This window comes from Nomascus leucogenys, chromosome 10, assembly GCF_006542625.1.
Source record: "Nomascus leucogenys isolate Asia chromosome 10, Asia_NLE_v1, whole genome shotgun sequence".
Taxonomy (NCBI): Eukaryota; Metazoa; Chordata; class Mammalia; order Primates; family Hylobatidae; genus Nomascus; species Nomascus leucogenys.
In genome coordinates, this window is record NC_044390.1 from 3,340,244 (window position 1) to 3,354,588 (window position 14,345).

Sequence of the window (14,345 nt, forward strand, 5' to 3'; positions counted from 1 at the left end):
ACAGCCTATAATCCTAGCCGCTCAGGAGGCTGAAGTGGGAGGACTGCTTGAGCCTGGGAGATTGAGACTGCAGTGAGCTGTGATGGTGCCACTGCACTCCAGCCTGGGCAACAGAGAGAGACCCTGTCTCAAAAAATAAATAATAAATAAAAATAAAAATAAAATAAATTCAGCTGCTGGGCACGGTGGCTCATGCTTGTAATCCCAGCATTCTGGGAGGCTGAGGAGGGTGGATCACTTGAGGCCAGGAGCTCAAAACCAACCTAGCCAACATGGTGAAACCCCATCTCCACTAAAGATACAAAAATTACCAAGCGTGGTGGCAGGTACCTGTAGTCCCAGCTACTTGGGAAGCTGAGGCAGGAGAATAGCTTGAACCCGGGAGGCGTAGGTTGCAGTGAGCCAAGACTGCACCACTGCACTCCAGCCTCGGCGACAGAGCAAGACTCTGTCTCAAAATAAATAAATAAATAGGCCAGGTTCAGTGGCTCACACCTGTAATGCCAGCACTTTGGGAGGCAGAGGCAGGTGGATCACCTGAGGTCAGGAGTTCAAGACCAGCCTGGCCAATATGGTGAAACCCTGTCTCTACTAAAAATTCAAAAATTATCCGGACGTGGTGGTGGGCGCCTGTAATCCCAGCTACTCGGGAGGCTGAGGCAGGAGAATTGCTTGAAGCTGGGAGGCAGAGGTTGCAGTGAGCTGAGATCACGCCACTGCGCTCCAGCCTGGGCGACAGGGCAAGACTCTGTCTCAAAATAAATAAATAAATAAAATTCATAAGTAAATTCAGGAGATGATCTGAGGATGGAAGGTGCTATCTTATGCTCCCACCAGGTGGGATTGATCTAGAAATGACAGGAGAGGTGAGGGCGCCTTACCACGAGCAGGGCGAAGAGGATGACCCCACAGCTCCACATGTCTGCCCGGCGGCCATCATACTTTTCCCCCTGGAAGGGAACGCCAGTTGTGACTTCATCGCTCCTCACTGCTGCCTCCACCCCTCTCCCCTCCACCCGCCCCTCACTCACCTTAATCACCTCTGGACACGCATAATGGGGGGACCTGAGGGAGAGAGCTGATGTGAGCCTCCAGCCGGCTTCTAAACCCCCGCCCAGGGCCTCGGGAGCCCGGTCCCCACTCACCCGCAGCTGGTCTCCAGGAGGCTGTCCCCCACCTGCAGGGACGCCATGCCGAAGTCTGCAATGCGGATGTTGTTTTTCTCATCCAAAAGCAGGTTCTCGGGCTTTAGGTCTCTGTGGCTGAGACAGCCGGGTGGGACTCAGGCCTCTTCCCTCCTCCCGGGAGGCCCAGGCCCCACTTACTGGCTCTCACAGTGGAACACTTCTGCATACTTTTTGGATTTTTAGGGGATGAGAGACCATTTATTATCATTCATTAATTTTGGTCTTTTTAAAAATTTTTAATTTTTTATTGTATCTATGTATGTATGTATTTATTATTATTATTATTGAGATGGACTCTCGCTCTGTCTCCCAGGCTGGAGTGCAGTGGCATGATCTCAGCTCACTGCAACCTCTGTCTCCTGGGTCCCAAGTGATTCTCCTGCCTCAGCCTCCCGAGTAGCTGGGACTACAGGCCGCACCACCACGCCTGGCTAATTTTTGTATTTTTAGTAGAGACGGGGTTTCATTATGTTGGCCAGGCTGGTCTCGAACTCCTGACCTCGTGATCTGCCCACCTTGGCCTCTCAAAGTGCTGGGATTACAGGTGTGAGCCACAGCGCCCAGCCTTATTTATTTATTTATTTATTGAGATGGAGTCTCATTCTATCACCCAGGCTGGAGTGCAGTGGCATGATCTCAGCTCACTGCAACCTCTGCATCCTGGGTTTAAGTGATTCTCCTGTTTCAGCCTCCTGAGTAGCTGGGATTGCAGGTGTGTGTCACCACACCCAGCTAATTTTTGTATTTTTATTTTTTTTGAGACGAAGTCTTGCTCTGTTGCCTAGTCTGGAATGCAATGGCGTGATCTCGGCTTACCACAACCTCCGCCTCCCGGGTTCAAGAAGTGCTGGGATTACAGGCATGAGCCACCACGCCAGGCCTAATTTTTGTATTTTTAGTAGAGACAGAGTTTCACCATGTTGGCCAGGCTGGTCTTGAACTCCTGACCTCAGGTGATCCGCCTGCCTTGGCCTCCCAAAGTGCTGGGATTACAGGGGTGAGCCCCCGCGCCCGGCCTATTTTATTTTTTATTTTTAGAGATGGGCATTGCTTCTCGGCCTTTTGGCTAAGATCAGTTGTATGTTTAGCAATGGGGTCCCCTTCTGTTGCCTGGCCTGGAGTGCAGTACCACAATCATAGCACTGCAGCCTTGACCTCCCCAGCTCAAGTGATCCTCTGGCCTTAGCCTCTTGAGTGGCTGGAGCCACAGGCGTGCATCACCATGTCCGGCTTTGGAAACTTTTTTTTTTTTTTTTTTTTTTTTTTTTTTTTTTTTTTTTAGACAGAGTCTCACTCTGTCGACCAGGCTGCAGTGCAGTGGCACGATCTCGGCTCACTGCAACCTCCGACTCCCTGGTTCAAGCAATTCTCCTGCCTCAGCCTCCCGAGTAGCTGGGATTATAGGTGTGTGCCACCACGCCCAGCTAATTTTTGTATTTTTAGTAGAAACACGGTCTCACCATGTTGGCCAGGCTGGTCTCGAACTCTTGACCTCAGGTAATCCACCTGCCTTGGCCTCCCAAAGTGCTGGGATTACAGGCGTGAGCCACCACGCCCGGCCTGGAAACTTTTTATAATAGACAATCACAAACGTGCTCAAAACTGTAGAGAAAGTAAGAGGAAGCCTCACTTACCCATCTCCCAGCTTCATCCACGATCAGTTTAGGGCCAATCTCATCTCATCTCTGTCCCTTACATACTCCTCCCCAACCCAGATTAGTTTGTAGAAGATCCCAGACGTCACATTAGTTTATCCGTAAGTATTTGAATATGTACAAAGTGAGGTATTTTAAGGTAAAGCTGGTTCTTAAAATCCTTGGTCCCTGTCCTGGGACCTTCCCACCCCTGAACCAAACTCCTCAAGGTTTAAGGGTTGATGTCTGGGGAGAGACGGAGTGTAGGATTCTGCAGTTTCCATTTGGCCTGGCCATTAACTGGGTCATCCTTGTTAAATATGTTGAATATCTCCCCCTAGAGGCCAGGGTTTCAATATCAGGGTTTTGACAATCTTGTCAACAGGAAGGTGTTGAAAATTTAAACAGGGCCAGGTGCGGTGGCTCACGCCTCTAATCCCAGGACTTCAGGAGGCCGAGGTGGGTGGATCACCTGAGGTCAGGAATTCAAGACCAGCCTGGCCAACATGGTGAAACCCCGACTCTACTAAAAATACAAAAAATTAGCTGGGCATGGTGGGGGGTGTCTGTAGTCCCAGGTACTCGGGAGGTTGAGACAGGAGAATCGCTTGAACCTGGGAGGTGGAGGTTGCAGTGAGCTGAGATCGCGCCATTGCACTCCAGCCTGGGTGACAGAGAGACTCCATCTCAAAAAATAAAAAAAGACAGAAACCGAAAATTTAAGTAGGTGGCCTTTTTATCAATAAGCTTTACCCCAAGTCTGAGTCCCTCTACCGTGATCCCCACCCCATCTCCAAAACACATCTTAGTGAGAGAGATGTGCAAATGAAGGAGGCTAAAAGATGAAGGCATTCATTTTGTACCTTAACAGTTATAAAAATGTTGCACATTTAATATCTGATTTAGAGGCTACAGTTAATTCAATGAAAAAAATAATAACTGTTTTTTTTTTTTTTGAGACAGGGTCTCACTCTGTTGCCTCACTGCAGCCTCAACCTCCTGGGCTCAAGCAATCCTCCTACCACAGCTTCCCAAGTAGCTGGGACCACAGGCACACGCCACCACATCCAGCTAATTATTTTTATTTTTTGGAGAGATGGGGGGGGGTGTCTCACTTTGTTGCCCAGGCTGGTCTCGAACTCCTGAGCTCAGGTGATCTGCCCGCCTCGGCCTCCCAAAGTGCTGGGGTTACAGGCATGTGCCACTGTGCCCAGCCAAAAAAAAAATCTTTAAAAGTGGACATATAGGCCAGGCGCAGTGGCTCACCCCTTAAGCCCAGGAGTTTGAGACAAGCCTGGGCAATATGGCAAGACCCCATCTCAATAACTAAACTAAACTATAAATAAATAAATAAATAAATAACCCTTACTCAACCCTTACTTCACACCATATACAAAAATTAACTTGAAATGGATCTTAGACCTAAATGCAAGAGCTAAAACGATACAACTTCTGGAAAACATACAAGAAGACCTTAGTGACCTTGAGCTGGGCAAAGATTTCTTAAATAGGACAGAAAAAGCATGAGGTGTAGGCCGGGACTTTGGGAGGCCGAGGCGGGTGGGTCACAAGGTCAGGAGATCGGGACCATCCTGGCCAACATGTTGAGACCCCGTCTCTACTAAAAATACAAAAAATTAGCTGGGCGTGGTGGCGGGCGCCTGTAGTCCCAGCACTTTGGGAGGGCGAGGCGGGCAGATTACGAGGTCAGGAGATCGAGACCATCTTGGCTAACATGGTGAAACCCCATCTCCACTAAAAATACAAAAGGGCACCTGTAGTCCCAGCTACTCGGGAAGCTGAGGCAGGAGAATGGTGTGAACCCAGGAGGCGGAGCTTGCAATGAGGGGAGATCGCGCCACTGCACTTCAGCCTGGGCGACAGAGCAAGACTCCATCTCAGAAAAAAAAAAAAAAAAGAAAAAGCATTAGGTGTAAAATAAAAAAATCAACAAACTGGAATTTACCAAAGTGAAAAATCTTTTGCTTTTCACAAGACTGTTATAAAAATGTAAAAACATGGCACAGACTTGGAGAAAATAATTTAAAAATGTATACTGATTAAAGACTTGCATCTAGAATAAACAATTCCTTTTTTTTTTCTTTGTTAAATTTTCTCCCTCGTTCTTGCTGTCATCATACAGAATAATTTTTAGGAGTTATTCCTAGAGTAATCTCTTGTTCCTAGAATAAAAAATTGTTACAAATCAATAATAAAAACACTAAATCAAATTTTAAAAAATAACTGAATTAAATATGGGCAAAGAGGCCGGGAGCGGTGGCTCACGCCTATAATGCTAGCACTTTGGGAGGCCTAGGCGGGCAGATCACCTGAGGTCAGGAGTTCGAGACCAGCCTGGCCAACATGGTGAAGCCCCGACTTTACTAATACAAAATTAGCCAGGTGTAGTGGCGAGCACCTGTAATCCCAGCTACTCGGGAGGCTGAGGCAGGAGAATCAGTTGAACCTGGGAGGCAGAGGTTGCAGTGAGCCAAGATCACACCATTGCACTCCTGCTGGGCAACAAGAGCAAAACTCCATCTCAAAAACAAAACAAAACAATACAAAAAGGGCCATGTATCATATGATTCCATTTATATAAAATGTCTAGAATAGGTAAATCCATACAGACAGAAAATAGGTTGCCTGGGGCTGGGGGCAGGAGGGGAATGGGGAGTGAATGCTTACTTAATGGGTGTAGGGTGAGAAAATGTTCTAAAATTCCATAGTGGCAGATGTATGCCACTGCAAATATATCAAAAACCACTGAATTACACACTCTAAAACGAGGAATTTTCTGGTCTATGAGTTATGTCTCAATGGAATAAAGGTTTGGGGGCCGACCACATGGCTTTTGCTCAGCCCTCCACATGCCCCCAAGGGCCTGTCTGCTGGGCAGCCCTCAGCCCCTCCTCCCCATCAAGCTACCCACTCACCAGATGGAGTAGCTGTGGCAGAAATCCAGCGCAGACACAATCTGGCGGAAGAACTTTCGGGCCTCCTTGGGCGTCAGTCTCCCCTTCTTTACCAGGTAGTCGAATAGCTCACCCCCCGAGACGTGCTCCAGAACCAGGTACCTAAAGGATATAGAGAGGGCAGAGGGCTGGAAGGGGCATGTGGAGGACCAAAGGGCCTGGTCTCCCACTTCCATTGGCCCCCAGAGGCAGAGAACTCCAATTCCCATGATTCTTGGGAGAAAGAGACTCCAATTCCCATGGGTCCCTGGGAGGAAGAGACTCCAGTTCCCATCAATTCCTGGGAGGAAGAGACTCCAGTTCCCATCACTCCCTGGGAGGAAGTGACTCCAGTTTCCACCAGCCTCTAGGAAACCAAATTCAAGTCCCATTAGCCCTGGGCAGCAGAGCCTCCCATGTCAGCTTCGGAGGGGAACCAACACTTTGACTCGTAATGGTTTCAGGAGACAAGGCAATTCTATTAGTATCTGAAGGACAAAGACCCCAATTCTTATAGGACCCTGGGAAGTGAAGATACCCCTGTTCCTATTAGCCCCTAGAAAGCCAAGCCTCTAATTCTCTCTGGAGTGAGGAAACTCAAATTTGATTTCATTTTCGGGTATTAACGATTGCAAGGTTGCACCAGTCCAAGCCAGCTTCTGTGAGGCAACAGACGACAACTCCCATCAGCGCCTAGAAGTTAAAAACCCCCATTTCTGGCCGGACACGGTGGCTTATGCCTGTAATCCCAGCACTTTGGGAGGCCGAAGTGGGTGGATCACTTGAGGTCAGGAGTTCGAGACCAGCCTGACCAACATGGAAAAACCCCGTCTCTACTAGAAATACAAGATTAGCTGGGCGTGGTGGTGCATGCCTGTAATCCCAGCCACTCGGGAGGCTGACGCAGGAGAATCACTTGAACCCAGGAGGTGGAGGTTGTGGTGAGCCGAGATTGAGCCATTGCACTCCAGCCTGGGCAACAAGAGCAAAACTCTGTCTCAAAAAAACAAAACAACAAAAAAACCCAAAAACCCACTTCCCTTAAGCCTCTGGGACATGGGGTTCCAGTTTCCATCAACCGTTTTTTTGTTGTTGTTGTTTGGAGTTTTATTTTTTTTTTTTTTTTTTGAGACAGAGTGTTGCTCTGTTGCCCATGCTGGAATGCAGTGGCACGATCTTGGCTCACTGCAGCCTCTGCCTCCCAGGTTCAAGCAATTCTCCCATCTCAGCCTCCCAAGTAGCTAGGACTACAGGTGTACCACCACACTCAGTTAATTTTTGTATTTTTAGTAGAGATGGGGTTTTGCCATGTTGGCCAGGCTGGCCTCAAACTCCCAAGTTTTATAGTTTTTTTTTTTTTTTTTTTTTGAGACAGAGTCTCACTCTGTCGCTCAGGCTAGAGTGCAGTGGTGTGATCTCAGCTTACTGCAACCTCCACCTCCCAGGTTCAAGCAATTCTCTGCCTCAGCCTCCCAAGTAGCTGAGATTACAGGTGCCCGCCACCACGCCTGGCTAATTTTTTGTATTTTTAGTAAAGATGGGGTTTCACCATCTTGGCCAGGTTGGTCTTGAACTCCTGACCTCGTGATTCACCTGCCTTGGCCTCCCAAAGTGCTGGATTACAGGTGTGAGCCACCGTGCCCAGCCTCCATCAACCATTTGGATTCTAGACTCCAAATCCCATCAGGATCTGGGAGGTTAAAACTAATTCCCATCAGCTTCTGGGAAACAAAAGCTCAATTTTTTTTTTTTTTTTTTTTTTTGAGACAGGGTCTCACTCTGCTGGAGTGCAACAGCACAAAAACGGCTCACTCCAGCCTTGACCTACCAGGATCGGGCAATCCTCCAACCTCAGCCCTCCAGGTAGTTGGGGCTACATGTGCACACCACCATGCCCGGCTAATTTTTGTATTTTTTGTAGAGACAGGGTTTTGCCATGTGGCTCAGGCTGGTCTCGAACTCTTCAAGCAATCCGCCCATCTTGGCCTCCCAAAGTGTTGGGATTACAGGCATGAGCCACCGCGCCTGGCCCCAAAAGCTCAATGTCTATGAGCTCTTAGATGGCTGGGATTCCTACCTGAAGCATAAACTCCCATGGCCCTGCCTCCCTGTGCCAAGAGTGGAGTGGGAGTGACCATGTGCTGGTCCGGACAATAGCCCCTCCCTACCACCACACCTGGGAAAGCCTGCGAGCAGGTCCCATGAGCGCCGGGCAGACAGCTTCCTGTGTGGTGAACCTGCGCCAGCATCGACGGACCTGATGTCAGTTCATCCTGGGGACTGGGTGCCGGGGGGGGGCTCGAGGGCTGTCCCCTCTCCGGCTTCCCAGCCCAGCTGTCCTTTGGGTCACCAGAGTTTGGACAAAGAGGCCCATTCTCTGGAGTCTGGACAGCTGGACCCCCCACCCCCATCCTTCCTGGCGGGTAATTGACTTTGGATACTGACTCAGAACTCCTAAGGCGGCCCATTGTTGGGGTGTCCAGCCACGGCACCCGAAGTTATGCCGGGGGAGGAGGGGGGCTCTCCAGTGCTCCGGAGTAGGGGTTTGGGAAGATCCTTTGGCCTTTGCTAGGCCCCTTGCCTTACAAACAGGAGGCATCTGCCCACAGGAAATTGGGTCTGGTCAAGGGCACCCTGCTTGTCTAGCAGAGGGCATTCCATGCAGTGCCTCAGGGCGAGGAGCTGGAGCTGGGGACACGGTAGGAGGACGGTTGCCCTTAGCCTCAGGCCCAGCACAGCGTGACAACAGTGGGGTTCCCTGTGTGTCGGGGGCTTCCCTGTGCAATGGGCAAAGGACTGGGCCTTCAGCGGTCCAGCCTGGAGAGCTGCAGGTCCCCCAGGCTCCCCTAGGCCCTGTTTCCGGAGAAGTCCCACCCTGGTAACCTGGAGAGGGAGGATGGGGTAGGGCTGGGTGTCTATAAATACCTACAAATATTTCTTGTTCTCGTAGACGTCGTGGAGCTTGAGGACATGTGGGTGTTCGATGAGCTTCAGGATGGCGATCTCCCGCTCCACCTGAGGGTCAAGAGGGATGGGGACACGGGAACAGAGGTCAGCACGGCCCTTTCCCTGCCCTCAGCCCTGGAGGCCCCCCCGCCCGCAGACACACTGCAGCAGGCGCACACACCTTCATCAGCACAGACTCCGACAGCTTCTCCCGGTTCACGATCTTGATGGCGACCTTCTGACCCGTGATGCAGTGGACCCCGAGTTTAACCAGCCCTGCGGGAGCAGGGTGAAAATGTGGGGTGTTCCACCAGGATCCTTCATCCCCAGCACCTATGTCCCCCCTTGGCCACCCTGTTTGCTCCTTCCTCCCGGGCTGGCTGTTTAACAACGGCCTGAACACATCAGACCTGAACTCCTGGGGCTGACAGCCCACACTCCCACAAAACCACCCTTCCCTCCCTCCTGCCAGTCCCTTCCTCCTGACTGCCCATCCAGCCAGGTGCCCCTCTCCTCTGCCAGCCACCCCCTGGCCCTCACCCTCTCCGTCCTGGGGAGCCCGCCTGCCACGCAATCTTTCCTCACCGTGTCTCCCCGAATCTGTCTCCTCCAAGCACCCCCCCAACTTTCGCTGTCTCTCTCCCCATCACTTCCTTGTATTCTCTGCTTTTCAGTCTTTCGGAGACCCTGTGACTCCCAACGAATATAATCTCACATTTGCCCCCTCCCCAGACCACCCTCCACCTCCTCCTGAATCCCCAGCCTCAACTGCCTTCCTGGGTCTTCTCTTCATGGCAGCTCTAACAGAAAGCACGCAGACACCAAGGGTATGTCCAGTCTTCTAGCCCACACCTCTCCTCAGGACCCTCGACTCCAGGACCTGAGCCCCCAAAGCCACAGACCCAGCCCTGACTAGCCCGTAAAGCTACAGGCCCAGGCGTCCAGACCCTCAGCCCCTCCTCCCTCAGACCCAGGAGTCCAGGCCCCAGCCCCTCCTCTCTCAGACCCAGGAATCCAGCCCCCCAGCCCCCTCCTCCCTCAGACCCAGGAATCCAGCCCCCCAGCCCCCTCCTCCCTCAACTCAGCCCCTCCTCCCTCAGACCCAGGAGTCCAGCCCCCCAGCCCCCTCCTCCCTCAACTCAGCCCCTCCTCCCTCAGAACTAGGAGTCCAGCCCTCCAGCCCCTCCTCCCTCAGACCCAGCATTCCAGACCCCCAACCCCTCCTCCCTCAGACCCAGGAGTCCAGGCCTCAGTCCCTCCTCCCTCAGACCCAGGAGTCCAGGCCCCCAGCTCCTCCTCCCTCAGACCCAGGAGTCCAGGCCTCCAGCCCCTCCTCCCTCAGACCCAGGAGTCCAGGCCCCTAGTCCCTCCTCCCTCAGACCCAGCAGTCCAGACCCCATTCCATCCTCCCTCAGACCCAGGAATCCAGCCCCCCAGCCCCCTCCTCCCTCACACCTAGGAGTCCAGCCCCCCAGCCCCTCCTCCCTCAGACCCAGCACTCCAGACCCCCAGCCCCTCCTCCCTCAGACCCAGGAGTTCAGGCCCCATTCCATCCTCCCTCAGACCTAAGAGTCCAGGTCCCTAGTCCCTCTCCCTCAGACCCAGCAGTCCAGACCCCATTCCATCCTCCCTCAGCCCAGGAGTCCAGCCCCCAGCCCCTCCTCCCTCAGGCCCAGGAGTCCAGCCCCCCAGCCCCTCCTCCCTCAACCCAGCCCCTCCTCCCTCCGAACTAGGAGTCCAGCCCCCCAAGCCCCTCCTCCCTCAGACCCAGCACTCCAGACCCCCAGCCCCTCCTCCCTCAGACCCAGCAGTCCAGCCCCCCAGCCCCTCCTCCCTCAGACCCAGCACTCCAGACCCCCAGCCCCTCCTCCCTCAGACCCAGCACTCCAGGCCCAGCCCCTCCTCCCTCAGATCCAGTCCAGGTCTGACCCCTTCTTCTCCCGTAACTCAGGAATTCAGGTCAGCAACACCTTCACACTCTTACCACTGAGGATCTGGGGTTTTGACCCTCTCCTTTTCCCTAGGGCCTCAGCTCCCAGTCACGGCCCGGTCGGTCCCCACTCCTGCCGGCTCTGGCCCTGAGCTTCATAGAGACCCTGGGCATTTAGCTCCCATGTCACCTCCACCCACCATCCATCCGGCAGGAAGGAGGCCGCGGCCAGTGGCCAGCGTTTAGCAACGGCAGAGGATGAACACCCTTTCCACAGCCGCTCTGGGAGACGCGCCTGCTGCAGCCCACCTTCCCACCCTCCATCCTGTTTCCCACTCTGAGCTAGCATGCCAGAAAAGGGGAGAATGTCCTAGGCCCCACGGCCCCTGTCACCCCAACTCGCTGCCTGGAGAGCGGGAGGCCAGAGGACAGTGGGGAGGGAAGAGGCTTCCCAGGACGGATACACTCCACCCCAGTCTGCAGCTGTACTGCAGCAAGAACCTCAGCTCCCAGCCCGGCCCCACTCTGCAGGCCACCTCCATCCCCTCCCTGGTCCTGGAGCCCCTCCAGCCTCTGCCCCTATGGGGGCTGGAGCATTGGGGCCCCAAACTCCCTGTCCCAACACTCAAGGTTCCGACCACCCTCCTCCCTCAGACTCAGGAGTCCAGGCACCCAGCCCCTCCTCCTTCAGACCCAGGAGTTCAGCACCCCTGCCTCTCCTCCCTCAGACCCGGGAGTCCAGACCCCAGACCCTCTTCCTTCACACTCAGGAGTCCAGGCCCCCAGTCCCTCCTCCCTCAGACCCAAAAGTCCAGGACCCCAGTCCCTCCTCCCTCAAACCCAAAAGTCCAGGACCCCAGTCCCCTCCTCCCTCAGACTCAGGAGTCCAAGCACAGCCCCTCCTCCCTCAGACCCAGGAGTGCAGACCCCCAGGCCCTCCTCCCTCAGACCCAGGAGTCCAGCCCCCAGCCCCTCCTCCCTCAGACCCAGGAGTCCAGGCCCCCAGACCCTCCTCCCTCAGACCCAGGAGTCCAGCCCCCAGCCCCTCCTCCCTCAGACCCAGGAGTCCAGGCCCCCAGCCCCTCTCCTCCAGAACCTCAGAGTCTGCGCCCCCCACCCCCTCCATCCTGGGACCCAGGAGTCTGAATCCCAAGTCCCTTCTCTATGAGGGGCCCAGGGGTCTGGGCAGCCAGCCCCTGCCATTTGAATACCCTGAGTCCCGCCTCTGCAGCCACCTCCACCCTGCCCCCGCCCCAGGTGTCCCCTTCTGCTAGGCTCACCTGTCTGTCCTTTGCCCAGCGTCTTCTCCAGCCGATAGGGGCCCACATATTGGGCGTGCTGGGGTGGGTGGGGGTGGGGATGGGGGAGGTGGTAGGCGGGAGAGCCCCCGCCTCCCTCCTTGGCCCCGGACGACATGGTGCCCTTGGTCCCGGCCCGACCGGTCCCCCGGCCGCCCCCCCTGCGGCCGGTCGCCCCGTCTCTCCGGTGGGGGCCGGCGACCGCTCCGTCCCGGCCCCCCCGGCTGCCCCCCACCTCTCCGGGGGTCCCCAGGGGGCTGGGCTGGCCCCCCCCAGTCGGCGGGCCGCGGAGCTGGGGGAGGGGGGGCTGGCCCGGGGGGGGCAGGCCCCGGGAGTCAGCATGGCCCAGGGGGGCTGCGGGGCCCCCCCTCCCCAGCCCGTTTCTGGCCGGCCCCCTGCTTCCTGCGCCTCCCCCCGCCGGGGGGGTCTGAGGTTCGGGCCGGCGGATGCTGCAGGCCGAGGTCCCCCCCGCCCCCCCACGCGCCCTCTCTCCTCCGCCTCCTCCTCCTCTCCGCCTCCCCCCGCCACCTCGTCCTTTCTCTCCGGCACGCTGACATCACCATCCGGGGACTCCGGGCCCTTCCCCAAAGTTAACCCTTTCGGAGGGGGGAGGGGGAGCGAGGGGGGGCAGGGGGCGGACCTCCAGCTGGAGGGATGGAGAGGAGGTGGGAGGATGCAGGAGAGAGGATGGAGGGAAGGATGGAGAGAGACAGAGAGAGAGGACCCAACAGATGAGGCAGAGATGGAGATACACAAAGAGAGATGCTGGCTGACACAGAGACGGGAGACAGGCAGAGACGCAAGAGGGATGGAGACCACCAGAGACAGGCTGAGGCAGAGAGGGAAGAAGGGCAGAGATGGACAGGGACAGAAGAGAAGGAAGGAATGGCAAGCCGGGAAAACAGACAGGGAGAGGGAGAGAAAGCTGCTGGAAGCCGACAGAGGGATGGAGAGAGTCAGAGATTCGGAGAGACAGACAGATGAAGACCAGCCAGAGAGGTGGGGGAGAGGGGGCGCAGGTGGAGCTGTAGAGAGGGGCAGGGGGTACACACAGGTGGAGGGACACGTGCTGGGGAGAGGTGGGGACATATCGAGGGAGACAGAGACAGAGAGGGGCAAGAATTCTTGGAGTTGCTGACCCAAAACTCATGTCTGTTTCCCCAGCCCCCTAAGGCCACCCATCCAGGGTAAAGGTAAGTCTGTGTCGCCACCAATGTCAAGGCCCCATATCTACCCACAGCCCAGAGTGATTTAGGATTCTCTTTACTTCTACAGAGAAGCTTCCAGAACCCCCTCAGTTTCCCTGTGTTATGTTTTTAGACCCCCATATATTCTCTGTGCTTGTCATAGGGTCCTTTATATCTTCATGTGGGCCCCAGTATAGCCCATACATCTGCACTGTAGCAGGTCCACAAGCCCGTGCTCTGCCTGTGAGTAACCCGCCTGCCCCCATTAGCTTTCTGCATAAACCGTAGATCCCTCTATGTCATGTACCCGCAAGTGTTAGACACCCATTTGATTCTCGAGTCCCCTGTAAAGCACACCCAGGGCTGGGCAAGGTGGCTCATGCCTGTAATCCCAATACTTTGGGAGACAGAGGTGGGGAGATCAGCCTGGGCAGTGCAGCGAGACCCCATCCCTACAAAAAATTTTAAAAAAATTAGCCGGGCTTGGTGGCGTGTGCCTGTAGTCCCAGCTACTTGGGAGGCTGAGGCTTGAGCCAGTGAGTTCGAGGCTGCAGCGACTTACGTTTGCACCACTGCACTCCAGCCTGAGCAACAGAGTGAGGCCCTGTCTCTAACAAAAATAAAATAAAATAAAGTGCACACAGGAGCCTTTTGGATCCTGTGAGATTTCCCAGTCCCCCATTCAACACCTTGAGTCCACACATCTTTAATGAGTGCCAAATCTCAGCCAGGCACTGTTCCTGTTGGTAAGAACATGGCAGTGACCTAAATCAGCAAAAAGGCCTGTCCTGTGGAGCTTCCATGCTGGTGGATGAAACAGATGATCAACAAGGTCAATAGGCAAAATATATGGTGTGTTAGATAATCATGTCTGTGCTGAGGAGGTGACTACAGCAGGGAAGGGGGTTAAGAGGGGCCTGTTGAGCAGGGTACAATTTTAGGCGTCCGGGTTTTTTTGTATTTTTAGTAGAGATGAGGTTTCACCCTGTTGTCCAGGCTGGTTCTGTAACTTTTTTTTTTTTTGAGACGGAATCTTGCTCTGTCACCCAGGCTGGAGGGCAGTGGCGCAATCTCAGCTCACTACAACTTCCACATCCAGGGTTCAAGCAATTCTCCTGCCTCAGCCTCCTGAGTAGCTGGGATTACAGGCACCCGCCACCACACCTGGCTAATTTTTGTATTTTTAGTGGAGATGGGGTCTCACCATGT

The 14,345-nt window shown here is 54.5% G+C and overlaps 1 protein-coding gene across 2 annotated transcripts in view; it reads right to left on the bottom strand.

Annotated features, from left to right (window-relative positions):
• The window catches only part of BRSK1 (BR serine/threonine kinase 1), a 30,040-nt gene extending 17,531 nt beyond the window's left edge, over positions 1–12,509 (bottom strand). The window contains exons 1-7 of one of the 2 annotated variants that reach the window (XM_030819602.1): positions 11,932–12,509; positions 8,903–8,997; positions 8,705–8,790; positions 5,758–5,898; positions 1,146–1,262; positions 1,032–1,065; positions 882–950 (exon numbers count right to left, since the gene is read on the bottom strand). In XM_030819602.1, the coding sequence (XP_030675462.1) occupies positions 882–950; positions 1,032–1,065; positions 1,146–1,262; positions 5,758–5,898; positions 8,705–8,790; positions 8,903–8,997; positions 11,932–12,067 (678 nt within the window). In that variant the 5' untranslated portion in view covers positions 12,068–12,509. Of the gene's footprint in view, positions 1–881; positions 951–1,031; positions 1,066–1,145; positions 1,263–5,757; positions 5,899–8,700; positions 8,791–8,902; positions 8,998–11,931 lie in introns of those variants that run through there. The other variant, XM_030819603.1, reaches the window with a different exon arrangement.
• Between the last annotated feature and the right edge of the window lie 1,836 nt (positions 12,510–14,345).